The 20,584-nt window shown below is 41.4% G+C and overlaps 1 protein-coding gene across 2 annotated transcripts in view; it reads left to right on the forward strand.

Moving 5' to 3' along the window:
- The window catches only part of ULK4 (unc-51 like kinase 4), a 951,013-nt gene that overhangs the window by 37,432 nt on the left and 892,997 nt on the right, over nucleotides 1–20,584 (forward strand). For both annotated transcript variants that reach the window (XM_077491567.1, XM_077491568.1), the window contains exons 8-9: nucleotides 12,982–13,057; nucleotides 18,946–19,035. In XM_077491567.1, coding sequence (XP_077347693.1) covers nucleotides 12,982–13,057; nucleotides 18,946–19,035 — 166 coding nt within the window. The remainder of the gene's footprint in view (nucleotides 1–12,981; nucleotides 13,058–18,945; nucleotides 19,036–20,584) is intronic.

Consider the following 20,584-nt stretch of genomic DNA (forward strand, 5'->3'; position numbering starts at 1 on the left):
TTGATGTTTTTTTAAGCCTACAAATTGGGCTTCTGTCAGAGGAGGAGCAGAGAAGCTGTAAACTAAGGAATAAAAAAGGCATTTTTTTACATTTCTTTGGAGAAGCAAATAGTGGTATTTAGATGTAGCTCTATGGGCCTGTATTTAAATTCAATTTGTCTGATTTTCTCTATATATTAATACATTTGAATGTGCCACGTAATACAGTAGATGATCAAAGCTGTAAATTATGTTAACAGTGTAATTGATGTTTTTAAACACCTTTTTATGATGAGGCTTTTGAAGCATCCAGTGTATCAAAATGGTCAAATGATGCTGCTTGTCCTGTCTGTCTACAGTTGGCTTTGAAGTCTTTACAAAAGCTCGCTGCTTTCAAACAATTTGAGCTTTCCATAAGCTTATTTTAACAAATAGGAATACAAAGTCTTAGCCCCTGTACAAACGGTCGGAGATTTCGACAACCAAATCCGTTGCATCTTGTCCCTCGGATTTTGCCCGTCGGATCTTGTCCGAAACTGTTGCATACACACACGGTCGGACTAAGTTGTCGAAAAGTCCGATCATTCAGAACGTGATGACGTAATTTCGTTACGATGAGACTACGTTCAGGCTAGTAGCCAATAGCTTTGATGTAGGAATTTGATCTGAGCATGCGTGGCACTTGGTCCGATCAAAATTCTCTACACATGATCGGAGTATGTCCGATCGAACCAGTTGGTCAGAAAATATTTCCAACAAGTTGGAAAATTGGGTCCAACGGAATCAGTCCGATGCATACCACACACAGTCAGATTATCCGACAACACGGTCCGATAGGACACTTTGCGACGGATTCTCCGACCGTGTGTACAAGGGCTTAGAGAGCATCATAAAAACAGCCTGTACATTGATGTTGCTGAAAAAATGCATTTAGCTTATTAAATTTTTTTTAATGCTTATCAATGGATCTCAAAACGCACCAGCTACTTTCCGTTAGGGTAAATAATTTTTTTTGATCCACAGTTGTTAACTGTAGAAAGCATTTAAATCATGCAGAAAAGTGCCTTAAGGAAGTGCATACTTGTTACCTGTAGCAGCTAATCAGATACTCCATGTTTCTGTTTCATTGGGTGTTTATTGACGTCTTTGCAACAGTTATAGGTTAGATAAGGCAAATTATAATTTACTAGCAACCATGAGATTGCATATGTGGAACAGAAATCTTCAGTGTTCCAGTAAGCCGAAATACAAACGTAGTCTTAAGCGCTGCTTCAGTATTAAAATAAGAATTGGTAAGATAGGCCAGTTCATAAATAGTTGCTGATATCCTACTTTCCAAGCCACTGAGCCCAGAAATCACATTTGCAGCTGAAATCAGATTGAAGGAAATGAATATATTGAGTATTTAACTTCATGTTCCCAGTGTAGTATAAAGCTAAATGGTTTCTCTGGGTAATAATACCAGTTCTTTTTTTAAAGCAGTAACTACATGAAGTTCTAATAAAGAGCATTAAAGTGGGAGTAAACTCCCATGTATGATACAGCAATGAACGGAAAGGAGGAGTCAAAAAGAGAACACCCATGTATGATGTTTAGCTATAGGTAAGCCTATAATAAGGCTTTCCTATAAGTACATTAAATATCTCCTAAACGTGCACAGGAGATATTTGATTATTCTTATTAGATGCGGCCGGTGACGTCATTGGCACATGCGCTCTGAAGGAACAGCATACCCGTGCCGTTTCTTCAGAGCCATGCCTTAAACAGCGACTCCCATAGCCACCTTGGGCCATTTATATTGCCAAAGCCCACAAACCCAGAAAGAAGACAAGCTGAAAATTAAAGTGTTGACAGCGCGCCACTGGAGGGCTTAGTTTTTTGGTAAGTCTGTCATAATGTGCTAGTTTGCAATACATACGATCACATTATGACTTAAACTGCCCAGTGCCTATTATTTTTTTATTTTTTTTTAACGCGGTGTACTACCGATTTAACCACTTAAGGACCAGGCCTCTTTTTCAGATTTGGTGTTTTCATGTTTAAAACATTTTTTTTTGCTAGAAAATTACTTAGAACTCCCAAACATTTTATATTGTTTTTTTTCTAACACCCTAGAGAATAAAATGGCGGTCATTGAAATACTTTTTTTTACACCGGATTTGCGCAGCGGTCTTACAAGCGCACTTTTTTTTGAAAAAATGCACTTTTTTGAATAAAAAAATAAGACAACAGTAAAATTAGCCCAATTTTTTTTATATTGTGAAAGATAATGGTATGCCAAGTAAATTGATACCCAACATGTCACGCTTCAAAATTGCGCCCGCTCGTGGAATGGCGTCAAACTTTTAGCCTCAAAAATCTCCATAAGCGACATTTAAAAAATTCTACAGGTTGCATTTTTTGCGTTACAGAGGAGGTCTAGGGCTAGAATTATTGCTCTCGCTCTACCGATCGCGGCGATACCTCACATGTGTGGTTTGACCACCGTTTTCATATGCGGGCGCTACTCACGTATGCGCCCGCTTCTGTGCGCAAGCTCGTCGTGACGGGGTGTTTTTAAAAAATTTTTTTTTCTTCTTATTTATTTTAATTGATTTTATTTATTTTTACACTGTTTTTAAAAATAAAATAAAATGGATCACTTTTATTCCTATTACAAGGAATGTAAACATCCCTTGTAATAGAAAAAAGCATGACAGGTCCTCTTAAATATGAGATCTGGGGTCAAAAAGTCCTCAGATCTCATATTTGGGCTAAAATGCAAAAAAAAAAAAAAAAAAAAAAAAGAAAATCTGACATTTAAAAAAAAATATACCTTTAAGAGGTATGGGCGGAAGTGACGTTTTGATGTCGCTTCCGCCCTGCTATGGTATAGAGACGAGTGGGGGCCATCTTAGCCTCACTTGTCTCTATGCCCAGCAGATGGAATATCGTACAGAGGACCGCCGCCTGAAGAGATGGACATCTCGGTTGTGGCAGCAGCTGCTGCCGTTACCGAGATATCCCTCTTCAAAAAAATCACGTACATCCCCGGTGGGCGGTCCCCAAGTGGTTAATTACTGACTCATGTGCTGTATTCAAAATGCCGTATTAGCATTGTTAAAATATTTTTCTTACTTTTATAATGTGTGCATTTCTAGTTCTTCATAAGAGCTAGCAGGGGAGGGGGGTTCATACTGTAGATCAGTGTCCCGGGGATTGCAAAAGTGAAAAAACATTTCCGGACACACCTAGACATAGCAAGATGTTCCAGGGAGGGAGTGCGCCCCTGGATGGTTGGACTTTAGCTATGCAGTCTGTCCATCAGTTTCTTGATTACTGTACATTCTCAGACCTACTTCTGGAACAATAATCAAGCAATTGATGAGAACAGCCAAAGTCTGCTCCATCCAATGGTCAGCAGGGAGGAACATGCTTATTTAAAGGGATGCTAGGAATGTGTTCTTTCGCATTACTCCCCATCACTTGCACTCTTTGCTCTCCGAATTATTGGCTACAAAAGGAGAGCAGAATTAATTGTTTACACAGGCATAAAGGAAATTAATTAAGATGAGGTTTCAAAGCTCACAGACTTTTAAAGAAACAGGATTAAATAGTTGAGAGTTGAAGCAGATGTCTCATGTTTGCAAGTTAAATTGTCCCCTGCATTCAGCTGGGCAGCAAAAGATCTTCAATCCCGGCCACTCCAGTGGTCTCTGAGGCTCCGATTTTCATGTCCTATACACTGAATACTTCAGAAGCCTGGTCAAAAAAAGTATGTAAAAAAACATAAATTACAATGTTAACATAATTTACGGTTATGATTTTCTTCTGTAGGGGGTCCATACTTTTCAGTATGAGGGTCACATCCTTTATTTTACAAATGCCAAAAAAATTTTTTTTTTTTTTTTTTTATAAATGAGCGAATCATATTTAAATGAATGAATGTCTGTTTTTTGTGTAATCGGCATTTGATTTGGAGTGGGGGAAAAGGCAGACAAGCGGAGCTTCCTCTTTTGGGTGGAGCTCCACTTTAAGCTCCCATCCACACCATTGTAGTGCGACGTCAAGCACCATGCCTATGCATGTTTTTAGCATGCTGGGCATCTAATTTATTTATTTTGCGACAAAAAAGCTCCTATACCTTTTTGCATTTTTCATGTTTTTTAACCATGTTTTTCCACGTTTGCTGTGCATTCTCATGTGCGCAGAAGCACACTTTTTGCTTGGCGTGTATTGGGTACTTTTAACAATGATTAGCACCGCAAATGAGACATGCGTTTTTCGTTTATTTCATGATCACATGCAAAATCGTGTGATTTTGCACATATTCACACATCACACCAGTGTGAATGTGGTCTTAAAGTGTATGTAAACCCTAAATGTATTTTTCAGCATGTTTGCTATTACTGTATATAGTTTTTGCCCGTTATCAGCTGACAAGGCACAGCTGCTGCAGGCTCTGGAATGATTTCGACAATATTGTCGGGATCTGGATCTACTAAGTTGCCTGATTGACAGCGTGCTGCACCTCTCAGCATATAGCTGAGAGCTGGAGGCAGCTGCTCCCAGCCCCTCCCCAGCCCAGCACTCTGCCCTGAGCAGCCCGAGAGCTGAGGGTTCAGTGGTCATGTGATTGTTTAGTTCTCGGTTTTACAGCCAATGTGGAGAAGCTGTAGCATCACACCGATGCTGCAGCATAGAGGCAAGTATGTATGCTTGTTTTTTCATTATTCCATACATCTCATTTAACTGCTTCCCATCCGCAGCCTATATAGGGCGGCACAGGAGCAGCACCAATGCAGGTTAACGTTCCTGTACATCAGCCAGCATTGGCAGCTCCGGCACTGGTTAAAGCGGTTTTGTACAGAAAATTGCAAGTTCATCTTATTCAAATGGCTTTGGAACATAGATGCAGTTATGACCATTGAAATAAAATAATATGCAGTATTTACCTTTTATTTTTAATGTTTATTCCGACTTCCGGGCTCTCCTCCCGTGGGAGTAGGCATGTTTATCGGCTTCGCAATGGTCCCTGGGAACTTTTTTAGCTATTTCCCAGGAATCAGTGGGGGACACAGTCATGCCGAAATCTCGTGAGATTTCGGAAGGAGGACGCCGGTCACGTGATGAGGGCATGTCCGAAATTGCCATTTTGAAAGTGGGCAGGCAGCTCTATCTGCCATTACCACTATAGCACACGAGGCAAGAGGAAGGAAAACAAAGAGGACACTCAATGAGCATGTGCGAGATGGAGCAGGGGATGCTGGGAGCTCAGCATCATCGAATCCAGGAAGTAAATGCCTGTGGGCTTCCAACGCCCACAGTGAAAATGGAAACCGCCGGACTGCTTTTTTAAAAGTTTTCCTTAGCAATGAAATCATCACGCCGGGGGTTAAAAAGACGCCGATCGTGACTGCAAAGACACCGTAGAAATCGCCCACCAGTGACACAGGTAAAAAAAAAAAAAAAACGGCAGCGGAATCCCGCTTTAAGAGCGCAAACCTGGGAATCCGGTGATCACAGGGGATCACATTACCGTTGTGTCCAGGTGATCGCATGGTCTTGTACCATGTGATTTACTTTTATAGGCAGCCGAAGGCCCCCCCTTCTCGCTGCCACCTTTACTGGGTTCTCCTGAGTGACCAGGGAGCCCTGTTAGGAATTGACCAGCAGCATCTGGCTCCAGGCACACAGTGAGAGGAACTGATGGCGTTCCTTCCATTGTGTTAAGTCAGAAACCAGAATTGATGAGGATTTAGTCACTTCCGGTGTCACTACTTTGTTTATCTGGCTGTACCAGCCAGGGAAGCAGCTGATCAGACCAATCTGTGTCTGATTGGCTGCATTGGAGGCCAGAGGAGAAATCTGGGGTCTAATAGACCCCATATCTCTCCATAAAGAGGACCCGTCACAACCAATGCTGTTGTTCATCCCTTGTGATAGCAATAAACCAATAAAATGTTTTTTGGAAATAAAATAAAAACAAAAAGTTTAAAGCACCCCCATCTGCCCGTGCTCCTGCACAAATGCGAACGTGCACACCGGTCTGTATATGTAAACATCGATCGCACCACATTTGTGAGGTATTGTAGCAAACATCAGAGTGAGATCAATCATTTTAGGTCCAGACCTCCTGTGTAACCTGTAAAGGCTTTTAAAGTGTTGCTTATGGTAATTTTTAGGTATCATACATTGGTGCCATTACACTGGTGGACACCATTTTAAAGCTTGACATGTTTGGTATCTATTTAAACGGATTAACATCATCTTACCATTTTCAAAAGACTCACTATGGGGTTGATTTACTAAAGGCAAATCCACTTTGCACTAACAGTCCACTCCCTTTAGATCTGAGGGGAAGATCGGAAATTAGGGGAAGCTCCACTGATTTTATCATCCAATCATGTACAAGCAATGCTGTTTTTTTTATTTTCCTTGCATGTGCCCCTTAGATCTACAGTGACTGCACTTCCAAGTGCACTTGCAGGTCAAAGTAGATTTGCCTTTAGTAAATAAACCCCTAAGTCTTTCAGAAAATACCTTGCTTTCCAAATGGGTTCATTTTATGGGTGTTTCAACTGTTCTGGTGTTTCAGGACCTCCAAAAATGTGATAGGTAGTCAGGAAATTAGATGCGTAATTTATGCCCCTGGAGCGCCTTAAGGTGCTGCTTGAATTTCGAACCCTTCTATGCATCTAGGTTGTGAAAGTCTCACATGTGGTATCCACTGTGGCAGCACGCAGGTAAAGTCACCTGGTTGTATCCAGGATGGGAAATATGTGTGCCCTAGATTCAGGCTTTATGCAGACTTTTACAATTAGAGGGGAAGAGTTAATGAGCCCAGCTGAAGTAAGTGGGCTCATTAAGACCTCTACAAAAAACCCCAGCATGCTTAGGGAGATGCTCCATCCTGGAACCAGTTTTGTGTTGTATAGACTGGGGAGTGTGACACCTGTTCTGTGCGGTGAGTTAACGCCTGTGTGGCAAACCTCTACAACAGAGACAGGGACTGGTGCAGCACAAGGCTACACTCAGTTGTTAGATAGGGAATCTTAGTGTGTAATTAGAGGTCAAGCTGACCAGGATTTATTTTCATGTTTTATTTTTGTTTGGCTGTTATATGTTTCACTGCATGTAGCATAAATAAACCGCATCTTTTGTTTTTTTTGCACCTACAACGCTGTCTGCTGTGCCTAATTTTGTGTTGTGAACCCATCCAGGGGGTCACACACACCCGCTGCCGAGCTAACCCCTCACAGTTGGTGGAGAATTTGGGCAGTTTTTTTTTTGAAGGCCAGCATGGAGGAGATACTGAGACAGCTGGCTCTAGCAAATGCAAATCAGCAGCAAACAAATGCGGGTTTACAAAAGAGCCTTGCAGCCCAGCAGCAGGCAAATGCAAATCAGCAGCAGACAAATGCAACTTTGCAGCAGAGTCTGGAAGCTCAGCAACAAGCCCAGCAGCAGGCAAATGCAAATCAGCAGCAGACAAATGCAACTTTGCAGCAGAGTCTGGAAGCTCAGCAACAAGCCCAGCAGCGATCTGAAGCCCGCTTCATAGGCCTGTTGCAGAAGCAAGAGCAGAGTTTTCAACAGCAAATAGAGACATTAATACAGCAACGTCCGCAGACCAATGAGGCAAGTGGTTACACTAATACCGCATCCTTTGGTGTGAGCCGTTTACTGACAAAAATGACGGGAGAGGATGATCCGGAGGTGTTTTTGACCACATTTGAAAGGACTGCTGAAAGGGAAAAGTGGCCTAAGGAGCAATGGGCTGGACTGGTGGCCCCTCTGTTAACTGGGGAATCGCAGAAAGCTTATTATGACCTAGAGCCTGACCAAGCAAAAGACTATGTGGTGCTAAAAACAGAAATATTGGCACGGCTGGGTGTCACCCTGGCAGTCTGGGCTCAGCGTGTGCATAATTGGACTTTTCAGGTTGGAAAACCCCCCAGGTCTCAAATGTATGATCTCATTCACCTGAGCAGAAAGTGGCTGCAGCCAGAGACTTTGACCGCACCAAACATTGTGGAACGTGTGGTTATGGATCATTTCCTGAGAGCTCTTCCTACTGCCATCCAAAAATGGGTAAGCCATGGAGACCCAGAAAATGCAGATAAACTTGTGGATCTGGTTGAGAGGTACTTGGCTACAGAGAACCTGACCACCTCTTCCAGGGACTCACAGACTTTCTACCCTAAGACCAGATCATTCCCAGTGGCGGGTAAGATGACTCCAAGGGGTGACGGTGGAGAGAGTGACAGGGTGGGAGTTCTACCTAAGGTCTGGCGGGAGCAGCCCAGGAAGCCCATGCTGCAAGAGGCAGCAAAAAAGATTATTTGCTACCGCTGCCGGCAAGAGGGACATATTGCAGCCAATTGCCCCGTTGTGGATGAGCCTATGCAATGTGACTTTATAAGGGAGAGACGTCAGTCGCTGTTTGCGACAGTTGCATGCACTGCCATTCGGGGACCTGAGAAACATTTATGTAAAATGTGTATTAATGGTAGAAATGATGTGTTTCTGGATTCAGGTAGCCTGGTAACATTGATAAAAGCTGAATTAGTTACTACAGAGGTCTCTGGGAAGAACAGGGTGGCTGTTATTTGTGTGCATGGGGACACCCGAGAGTATCCTGTAACTTCAGTGTTTTTTGAGACCCCCAAAGGTAACCTCTCTCATCAGGTGGGGTTAGTGTCTCACTTACCACATGATGCTATTGTGGGAAGGGATTTTCCAAAATTCTGGGAACTCTGGGATTGTCCTGAGCCCCCCACTGGTGCCCCTATAAACCAGGAAGATGACCAGAATTCCTCTGGGAGTGGTGAGGACTCTCCTGAATTTCCCTTGTCGGTATTGGCGGGGGAAACTCGAGAAACTGGGGAGGAGCCAACATCCTCAGATGAAAACATGCCGTCTGTGGAGTTTTCGGATCTTGAGGTTCACAGGGAAAATTTTGCCACAGAACAGTTAAAAGACCCCACCCTAATAAAGGCACGGGAAAATGTGGTGAAAATAGATGGCGAGTTAGTGAACCCAGATAAGACTTATCCTTACTTCACTATGGAAAGGGACCTGCTGTATCGAGTGGCTCAAAGGGCAGAAGAAACCATAGAGCAACTTGTAGTGCCCAAACCTTACAGGAAGTTGGTGTTAGAATTGGCTCATGGGCACATTCTGGGAGGTCATCTGGGGACAGAGAAAACCAGAGAGAGGATATTACAGAGATTCTATTGGCCTGGGGTCATGAAGGAAATAGAAAATTATTGTTCCTCCTGCCCCGTGTGTCAGAAGTCGGCACCTATGCCACATTTCTGTAACCCGCTGGTACCTCTTCCTATCATTGAGGTCCCCTTTGAAAGGATCGCAATGGATTTGGTAGGTCCGATAATGAAGTCCGCCAGGGGGCATCAGTACATTTTGGTTATATTGGACTATGCCACCCGTTATCCGGAAGCAATTCCTCTCCGAAATACCTCGGCCAAAACCATAGCCAAAGAGCTATCTCTTGTTTTTAGCCGCGTGGGTATTTGTAAGGAACTGCTTACGGACCAAGGTACACCCTTTATGTCCCGGGTTATGAAAGAATTATGCAAGTTGTACAAAGTGACGCAATTGCGTACATCTGTGTATCACCCCCAAACAGATGGGTTGGTTGAAAGATTCAACAAAACCCTAAAACAAATGTTAAAGAAGGTGGTGGATAGAGATGGAAAGAATTGGGACTGTCTAATACCCTATCTGATGTTTGCCATTAGGGAGGTACCCCAATCCTCTACGGGTTTCTCACCCTTCGAGTTGCTCTATGGGAGACACCCAAGAGGGCTGCTGGATATCGCCAAGGAAACTTGGGAAAATTAGAGTTCTCCTCACAGGAGTGTGATTGAGCATGTCGCCCTGATGCAAGATAGAATTGCACAGGTAATGCCAATTGTAAAGGAACATTTAACCCAAGCGCAGTTAGCACAGCAGAGAGTGTACAACCGTGGGGCCAAGACCCGTACTTTTTCCCCGGGGGATAGGGTCTTGGTGCTAGTCCCTACGGTTGAAAGCAAATTTATGGCCAAATGGCAAGGTCCATATGAAGTAATTGAAAAAATTAGTGAGGTGAACTACAGGGTTAGACAGCCAGGAAGGCGAAAGCCGGAGCAGATCTATCACGTCAATCTGCTGAAAGCCTGGAGGGATAGGGAATCCCTAGTCGCAGAGACTTTGTCACAAGTACAGCCTGATTGCTTAGTTCCTGAGGTTGGAATAGCAGACACCTTATCGAAACCCCAACAACAGGAGGTTAAAGAGTTTGTACTTCGTAACAAAGAGATCTTCTCTGAGCTTCCGGGACAAACATCTGGCGTAGAGCATGACATTATCACCCCGCCAGGAGAAAGGGTAAAACTAAAACCTTATAGAATACCAGAGGCCCGACGGGAGGCAATACGTGGAGAGGTTCAAAGGATGCTAGAATTGGGTGTGATAGAGGAGTCCCAGAGTGACTGGTCCAGTCCTATCGTACTAGTGCCCAAACCTGATGGGAGCTGGCGGTTTTGTAACGATTTTCGACAATTGAATAAAGTTACAAAATTTGACACCTACCCCATGCCGCGTATAGATGAGTTGATTGACCGGCTGGGAACAGCCCGATATATGACAACTCTTGATCTCACCAAAGGGTATTGGCAAATTCCCCTGGCCGAGTCGGCCAAGGAGAAAACTGCGTTTGTAACCCCAGATGGGGCATTCCAATATAAGAGAATGCCGTTTGGGTTACAGAATGCACTGGCAACATTCCAGCGGAAAATGGATAAGATTCTGAGGCCCCATCAGAAATATGCTGCAGCTTACCTGGATGATGTGATTATCCATAGCACAGACTGGGTCTCACATTTGCCAAAAGTACAAGCAGTCCTAGACTCTATCCGGGAAGCTGGGTTTACGGCCAATCCAAAGAAGTGTACCATTGGACAGGAGGAGGCCAAATATCTTGGGTACACTATTGGGAGAGGGGTGATAAAACCCCAAGTCAATAAAGTCGAGGCCATACAGAGTTGGCCACGTCCCTACAGCAAGAAACAGGTACGAGCCTTTCTGGGAATCGCTGGCTATTATCGACGATTCATTCCCCATTTTGCTTCTCAGGCTGTGCCCCTCACCAACCTGACAAAAGGGAAAGAGTCTGTTATGGTTAAATGGTCCCCAGAGGCTGAAGAAGCATTTCAGTCCTTAAAAACAGCCTTATGTAGCCAGCCAGTGTTGTACTCACCAGACTTCTCTAAGGACTTTGTTGTACAAACTGATGCATCAGACGTTGGGTTAGGAGCAGTGTTATCCCAGGTCTGGAACGGGGAAGAGCACCCAGTCATTTACCTCAGCAGGAAGTTGAAGTCCCATGAGGTAAATTACACCACGATTGAGAAAGAATGTTTAGCAGAGAAGTGGGCTCTAGATTCCCTTCGGTACTATCTGCTAGGTAGGCACTTTGACCTGGTGACTGATCACGCTCCTTTTAAAGTGGATGGCTCAGAACAAGGAGACCAATAGAAGGGTAAATAGGTGGTTCCTGGCCCTACAAGAATTTAACTTTACAGTTAAGCATCGCCCTGGTGTTAAAATGGGGAATGTGGATGCTTTGTCTCGGATACATGCGTGTCTGACTGCTTGTGTTACAACCCCAAGGTTGAAACAAGAGGGGGGGGGGGGGTATGTGGCAGCACGCAGGTAAAGTCACCTGGTTGTATCCAGGATGGGAAATATGTGTGCCCTAGATTCAGGCTTTATGCAGACTTTTACAATTAGAGGGGAAGAGTTAATGAGCCCAGCTGAAGTAAGTGGGCTCATTAAGACCTCTACAAAAAACCCCAGCATGCTTAGGGAGATGCTCCATCCTGGAACCAGTTTTGTGTTGTATAGACTGGGGAGTGTGACACCTGTTCTGTGCGGTGAGTTAACGCCTGTGTGGCAAACCTCTACAACAGAGACAGGGACTGGTGCAGCACAAGGCTACACTCAGTTGTTAGATAGGGAATCTTAGTGTGTAATTAGAGGTCAAGCTGACCAGGATTTATTTTCATGTTTTATTTTTGTTTGGCTGTTATATGTTTCACTGCATGTAGCATAAATAAACCGCATCTTTTGTTTTTTTTGCACCTACAACGCTGTCTGCTGTGCCTGATTTTGTGTTCTGAACCCATCCAGGGGGTCACACACACCCGCTGCCGAGCTAACCCCTCACACCACATACTGAGGAGGCATAGCAGAATGTGTTTTGGTGTGTAATTGCAATTATGCCTTTGCTGTGTGTATGAGAGATAGCTTGTAAAAATGACAACTTTGTGGGGGGAAAAACTAATTTTATTTCATTTCTTAATTTTCCAAAAAACAGTGATTAAAAATTACAACTTACCATGCCTCTTACTAAATACCTCGGACTGTCTACTTTTCAAAAAGGGGTCATTTGGGGGTATTTGCACTGTCCCTGCTTTTTATGGTCTCAAGAAATATGATAGGCAGTTAGTACATCAGGAGAAAGACTAAAACTAAGAATAGGTGCTGTGTTTTTTTTTGTTTTTTTTTTGTTTGTTTTTTTTATCAAACTTTTGGTACTTTTTCATTTATTTAGCTAAATATAAAACCCAGTGGTGATTAAATGCCAAAATAAAGCTCTATTGGTCTTAAAAAATAAATATAATAAAATAAAATAAAAAGATAAACATTGTTTGGGGTAAAGTGTTTTTCTTTTTGTGGGTCAATTCGTAATTGAGTAATTGTCACTCAAAGTGTGATAACGTTGAAAGCAGAAAATTGGCCTGGATTGGAAGGGGGTGAAGGTGTCTGGTCTTGAAGTGGTTAAGAAAACTTAGCTACAGCAAGACATGATGCCAAATGCACTAAAGTTGAAGTAGATCTAGGGTTTACATACACTTTAAACAGATCTTCCATTTTTAAATGATTCAAGCATAATTTAAACTCCAATGTAATAGTAAGTAAAATTACATTCTAATGTTCTTGTTTTTTTAACAGGCATGTCATCTACCAAGCCATCTTCTGAGTTTCTATCATTACTTAACGGTTTGCTGCAGAAGGACCCATTAAAAAGGTAGGGAGACCTGAACAAAATAGCTGGATGAATGATGTCTGCTAGTAGTTTCCCAATGCCTATGGATTACATATGACATAAATACATGTAAAATGAAAACAATCCAAACACGTTTGAAAACACATCTAGAACAAGATCCAAACAAAAAGTAAAAACTTAGTTCAGTTTGCAAATGGCAGCAGGTGAGCACATGCCACAGTCGTGATGCTTTGCATTGCAGCTCAGCAAAAGTAGAGTCCCCCAATGTGTCTAGCGGGCAGCATCTCACTTGCATCTTCTACCCAGCTTCTTCTGTGTGCCGTCTTTATTGGTGATACAGAATGGCGTCACTCCTGTGCATGCCCAGGAGTTCAGTCATTCTGGCACACAGGATCTGTGTTGAAATGTAAACTGAGCAGTGCATGCGCAGCTCAGAGTACATTCTAAAGAAGACTGCAAGAAGGAGGGTAGTTAAAAAAGAGATTTCCCCTAAATGGACTTTTAAAGGCACAGAAATTGCATGGTAGGTAAAAAAGTATACATTTTATTAATAGCGTAATTGCTACAAAGGATACAGAATAAAAAAAAAGGATGGGAAAGATAAGCGGAATAAACAAAAATATAAGAAATACTAATGCACACAACCAAATAGCTACTACCTACAAAAAGCCAATACCTATATAAAAAAAAAAAGCCGGGAAGCTGCCAGCATATAAAAGTGATCTCTGCACAGTATCAAAAATATTAATAAATGATATGTGGCGCTACCTCACCTACTAGGCTCCTTGAATTTCATATAAAAAATGGCAATAAGTGAAAAATAGTTATACCGTTAATCATCACATAAAACTAATGAAATGCAATATATAACATAAATTAAATAAATAAAGTGCAAATAGTGATAAATGTGCAAACATATATCAAAATAATGTGCAAAACAGCTTATAAAGTGCAATATGCTACTAAAGTGCCAAAAACTTTCCAAAGTGCAATCCGTGTTCCACACTAATTGGATACTTCAATAATGTGACCATAAAACAAATTATAAATCAAGTCCCATAATATAGTAATGAATAGTCTTCATATAAAAGTTCAGTCAATTAAAAGTGCAAAAACTGGGTGCCATCCACTTCAAACAGTGCAAATTCACCAATGCTCTGTGCTCAGTGTAATCTGGGGTGCACCCCTTGTTTCCCCCAGCCTCTCACCTCTATTAACGGCCACTATAGGCCATATGACGCTGTATGTATAATGGCTGTCACTCTCTCATCCACTCCTCGCAGTTTCAGCCCACCAGATATAAGCACATGCCATTGATATTCATAGCCATAAATAAATATTGAGGTAGAAAAGAAAAGGGGCTCCAATGTGTAGTATGAATAAAAAACGTTTTTAATAATCCACACAAACACAATTAAGCAGAGTTTCAAGCGCTGTAAACAATAGGTACTTCCGGTCTTGGCCGCAACTGGAAGTGACGACCATGACACCTGGCTCCTCCCTGGCGTGTTGCGTCCCCGCTCACGTGACTTTTTCAAAGGGTCCTCAAGGGTCACGTGAGCAGTGACTCAACGTGTCAGGGAGGAGATTTGGATTGAGATTTTGGTGTTGTCACTACTATCGCTGCTCATTGTTTTCCTTGTTGGAAGCTCTGATATAAGGAGCAGTTCCTGCCTCTACCAAAATGATGGTTTCCACTCACAACCATACCACAGAGCAAAGCATGGTAAGTAGGTAAGAGGGAGAAAAAATCGCCTGCAGGAAGACCACAGGCAGGCCTTTGTCCTCTGCCTGCTTTTTTAGGGCACAACTTCTAAAATTCAGTTTCTCTTTTAGATTTTCATTTGTATGATTCAGCATTTAGCCTACGTTCACATTGGTCCGATTTAGCATGCAATTTGACGTGTCAAATCACATGCCATATCGGCGGCTATTGCCGGCAATGGCACCACCCGAATTGGTGTAGCGCCACACCGATTCTCAAAAGTAGTTTGTGTACTAATTTTGACGACTTCGGGGCAATTTGTATAGGCATCTATGCATGAACCAGCACAGATGTCTGTCAATGGCCCCCAAAGTTGGACTGCATTGCCGGATTGAAATCGTGCAAGTTCTAACCCGCAGCAATGTGAACCTGGGCTTAGAGACAGAATGCACATTTGCAGTTTACTAAAAGCACAATAATAAATAATAATGTCATCTGTCCAGATATAATTTCAAGTCTTTAAAAGGATATTAAGCTATGAAATTAAAGAGGGGTTCCCAATTAAAAAATAAAAAATTAAATGTCAGCAGCTACAAATACTGCAGCTGCTGACTTAATCAGCTTAATAATCGGACACTTACCTGTCCCAGGGTCCAGCGATGCAGGGGAGCGAAGCCCCGCTCGTCCCCCCCCCTCCGCTCGGTGGCACCGGCATTTTAACTGTGGACGCCCGTCTGTGAAGGCACCCACTGCGCATTTCTCGAAAAAATTTTTTTTTTTTTAAGCACATTAATAAATATTTGTTTTTTTGTGGTGGAACTCCACTCTAATGGAAACAAATAATTCAATCAAACATGCATGCAAGTCCAATAAGATAAACTATTAGCCCTTGTACACACGGTCGGACATTCCGACAACCAAATCCGTCGGATTTTGTCCGAAACTGGTGTTGCATACACACGATCGGACAAAGTTGTTGGAAAATCCGATCGTTCAGAACGTGATGACGTTATTTCGTTACGACAGGACTACGTTCAGGCTAGTAGCCAATAGCTTTGGTCTAGGAATTTGATCTGAGCATGCGTGGCACTTTGTCCGATCGGAATTCTCTACAAACGATCAGACAAAGTCCGACCGGATCATGTTGTCGGAAAATTTTATAGTCCAGCCCTAAAACTTTGTCGGTCGGATATTCAGACGGAAACAGTCCGATGGAGCCCACACACGGTCGAATTATCCGACAACACAGTCTGATCGGACATTTTCCATCGTAATGTCCAACCGTGTGTACAAGGGCTTAGAATTAGCTGCAGTAAGGCTTGCTGTCTAAATCCTCAAGATCATGAATTCAGGTCTTACAACAGATTGACCCTTTAGATTATACAAGACTAGAAGGAATTGCTTTCACAAGGTTTTACCAGCTAAGTTGTGTAGAAGAAGCTTAACCACTTCAGCTCCGGAGGATTTTACCCCCTATGAAAAAATAAAAAAGTGGGACAAGAGAGTCCCAAGGAAGCCAAAAAGGAGAAGGATCAACCACAGCTTATGATACAAAAATACAAAATAGGCTTTATTGAAACATGGGGTGGGGGGGGGGGGGTAATTGCATATACCAAGATTCAAGTATATGCAAGAAAAAAGTGTATCCTAGTTGACACAATATATCTCACTAAATTAAAGCAATATATAAAACCATGCTGCAGCAATAATAAATAAAAAATGCAGAGCACTCCTGCAGGCATGAAGATACGGCGTCTCCTATTTTATCTAGAAAGAGGGTGATAGGTAATACAGTCTAGATTTTACCCCCTTCCTGACTAGAGCACTTTTTACGATTTGGCACTGCGTCGCTTTAACTGACAATTGCACAGTCTTGTGGCGTTGTACCCAAACAAAATGGACGTCCTTTTTTTTCCCCACAAATAGAGATTTATTTTGGTGGTATTTGATCGCCTCTGCGTTTTTACTTTTTGTATAAACAAAAAAAGAGCGTCAATTTTGAAGAGAATGCAATATTTTTTACCTTTTGCTATAATAAATATCCCCCAAAAATATATATTAAAAAAATAAAATTTTCCTCAGTTTAGGCTGATATGTATTCTTCTACATATTTTTTGGTAAAAAAAAATCGCAATAAGCGTATATTGATTGGTTTGCGCAAAATTTATAGCGCCTACAAAATAGGGGATAGTTTTATGGAGTTTTAATATTTAATTTTTTTTTATTATTAATGGCGGCAATCTTTTATCGGGACTGCAACATTATGGCGGACACATCGGACGCTTTTGACACTATTTTGGGACCATTATCATTTATACAGTGATCAGTGCTATAAAAATGCATTGATTACTTTGTAAATGTGTCCTAGGCAGTGATTCTAACTGGAAGGGGGCTGGGCTTCAACACACAGGACAGTGATCACTACATCTCCCTGTTCCACCTCTCTGTGACACAATTGCAGGCACTCGGCGGACATAGAGTCAGAGGGACCTACGGTCACAGAGAACGTGGCGTGCGCGACCGCAACACCGCTTCTTAGAGGGGACGTACCAGATAGAACACCTTTGGGATGAATTGGAGCAAAGACTGCAAGTGTATATGTGTGTGTGTGTATATATGTGTATATATATATATAATATATATATATATATATATATATATATATATATATATATATATATATATAATATAATATATATATTAATATTCTATCATGGGTGCATTAAAAAGAGATAAACACAGAATAAGTGCACGTTAGTACTATATGCTTAATACATAAATAGCGAATGAAATGGTTTGTTCCTTTCTGGAAATTATTAGCTCTTATCTAGTAGCAGTATGCAAAAGTATGAACCAGAATGGAAAACTTGATTGTTTCCGAGGGCAGAAAATTCCATTATTTGAACCTTTGCTGCTATTGTGATTTGTGGAATTACATAGTTTGTTTGTATTTAATTAGATTCTTCAGCATCAATGAGGCTGCATTCACACCTGAGCGTTTCAAAGTCATGCGTTTTTACAGCAATTTTATGTAGATTTTGCCGCGGTTTTTGCAGCGATTTTGTTCAGGTCTCCAATGTAAAAGGCAGAAAAATGCCTGCAATCTACCCCAAAGAAGCTCATGTTCTTTTTTGAGCTCAGGACGTTTTTCAGGCGTTTTGCTTTAGGTGACAATACGCTCAGATCTGAACAGGTACCATTGAAATGAATGGGATTTTGCTTGTTGGGTGGTTTTCAGGCATTTTTACGTGCTGAAAACACTCAGGCGTGAATGCAGCCTGAAGCTTAATTCCAGGCATGCAGATAATACACAGCTAAAACGTGTTATTTTAATAGTCTTCCAACTTAAGAAAATATTCTTAATTCTCTTCAGCCAGTTTTCTTATGCAGGAAATGCTGCTAAACAGGATAGCCAAGTTCTGATACATATCCAGCCTTCTGATTGGACTAGGAAGGAGCAGGAGCCTAAATATGAGGCATCCCTTCTTTCTCCCCCTGTATGAATGTTTGCTTTGTGCTTTGCAGTGGAGACTGACTGACTGCTAGTGCTTGCCCTCATGCCACTCGATTCTAGAGACTTATAAAGATGTTGTCCTCTTGCACATGCGATTAAATGTCACATTTTTTTATTGATCTGAACACAGGTGCATTATGGTCTATGGAAAAACACATACAGATGTGTAAATATTAATAACACAGTCATGAATACAGAAGCGTAAAATAAAAATAAAGCATTCAAATGTAAAATGTTCTAATTTACACACACACATATATATATATATATATATATATATATATATATATATACACACCCGTATTGCAACACTGGCAATTGGAAGAGGATGAAAAATAATTTTATGCACATTTATGTGCAGTCTGTATGGAACATTTTATGTAGGATCTTTCAGTCAACAAGATCCCGAGTAAAAACATCAGTAAATTATCACATCTGTGCGCAAGAGGCCTTAGCCAGGTAACTGCATTTAAAACATTTATTTCTTTATCGTACATCATGGGACATCTGTATCCCATGATGTACTCCAAGAAAAGGATTTTACAGGTAAGTTGTTATAAAAATCCTATTTTTTTTATTATTTTTTTTATGCCCACTTATCTGCTTTTTTTTTTTTTTTTTTATATCTGTCTGGGATTCAGCTTTAAAAAGCATTCTGATGCATCTTAAAATACATATGTTGTTTTTCAGGATTACATGGACTGAATTATTTCGCCATGCTTTTTGGAAAGATGTATTTTCTGGAGATCCCCGGCTGGACCAGACTAGCGGCACCCTTGGGTATGATATATGCATTCTAGTCCATAGCCAATAAAAAGGGGGGTATTTCATTCTTTTTTACTATGAGAATAATTTGGATGGTGGCAATGCCCTGGTACGAAATTGGTTTGTCTATCCCATCTTCCCAGTATGTTTGGAGTAGTAGCAGAATTCGCCTGCAGCAATCGTAATGCAAGTTTAGCAACCATTTCATCAACTGGTAGGTTTAGAGCTCCACACTGTTACATCATGGTTTATCAACATAGTACTTCCAATCCAATGTTAATGGCAGCAGGCATTGTTGAGTAAAAGCAAAGGGGGTAAAACCGCGCTGAGACCTAAGAATAATAATACATAATAATAATAGTGAAAATAAAGTAAAAGTACAAAATCAGTGACAAAATCAATATTTATATAAAAAATTAGTGAATGTTGAAAATTATGAAAATTACAAGGCTGCTGCTCCACTGTGGGATACACACACAATAATGGAAGTAAAAGAAAAAGAAAAATAGCTGCTCCAATAAAAAGCTTATAATGAAACAGCACAACATTTAACATAAAGTCCCAGACTTATTAAATTAATTAAAGTCCATAGCGAGAAGATCTTTGTGGTGAAAGAAAATCACTTAGCTTCAAAACCAAACACACCACAGTGATTCCACACTTTTATTGCTAATGTGCCCAGCCACGACAAAAAGATGCGCTTACCAGATGGTAGAGCGTGAGGAGCGTTATGGTAACAAGCCAGCCACAACCTCTCGCCTACACCAGGTGTCTTGCAATTCAGGGACAACGCTTCATGTATTGTAGATCTTTATGATGCTCCACACTCCCATTCACACACAATGAATATGCTCAGAAAACAGAGAGAGAGAAGCTTCCCATAGTGTAAAATCATCAATACTTCTTTAATTTGTAAACGAAAATGCACTTACATAAAAAACAAAGTTCGATCGCATAGATATAAGCCGGCCGGCAAATCGGGAGCCTGTCCTCTTCTCGTACAACGTGGTGACGTCACAGCGTGCCCTTCCAGACACGTTTCGTCAGACGTGACGTTTTCAATGGGAAATGCGTCTGGGAGGGCACGCTGTGACGTCGCCACGTTGTACAAAAGGAGGACGGGCTCCCGATTTTCCGGCCGGCTTGTATCTATGCGATCGAACTTTGGGGTGAATGGCCTGTCCAATCAGGTCTGCAGGAAAAACTGATAGGCGGACCTGATCAAACCCTTTGTGTGAAAGGGACATTAACTTAATGTTACATTAAAGGTTCGATTTTTATTTTTTTTAACCACTTGCTTACTGGGTACGTAATCTCCCCTCCTATCCAGACCAATTTTCAGCTTTCAGCGCTGTCGCACTTTGAATGACGATTGTGCGGTAATGCAAAAAATGAAATTTGTATCATTTTTTCCCCCTAAATAGAGCTTTCTTTTGGTGGTATTTGATCGCCTGTGCGACTTTTATTTATTTATTTTTTTTTAAATTAAAAAGACCGACTTAAAAAAAAAAAAAAAATATATATATATATATATATATATATATATATATATATATATATATTT

Source organism: Lithobates pipiens, unplaced genomic scaffold, assembly GCF_037356315.1.
Source record: "Lithobates pipiens isolate NorthernLeopardFrog02 unplaced genomic scaffold, aLitPip1_a1.2 Scaffold_19, whole genome shotgun sequence".
In the NCBI taxonomy this organism is placed as follows: domain Eukaryota; kingdom Metazoa; phylum Chordata; class Amphibia; order Anura; family Ranidae; genus Lithobates; species Lithobates pipiens.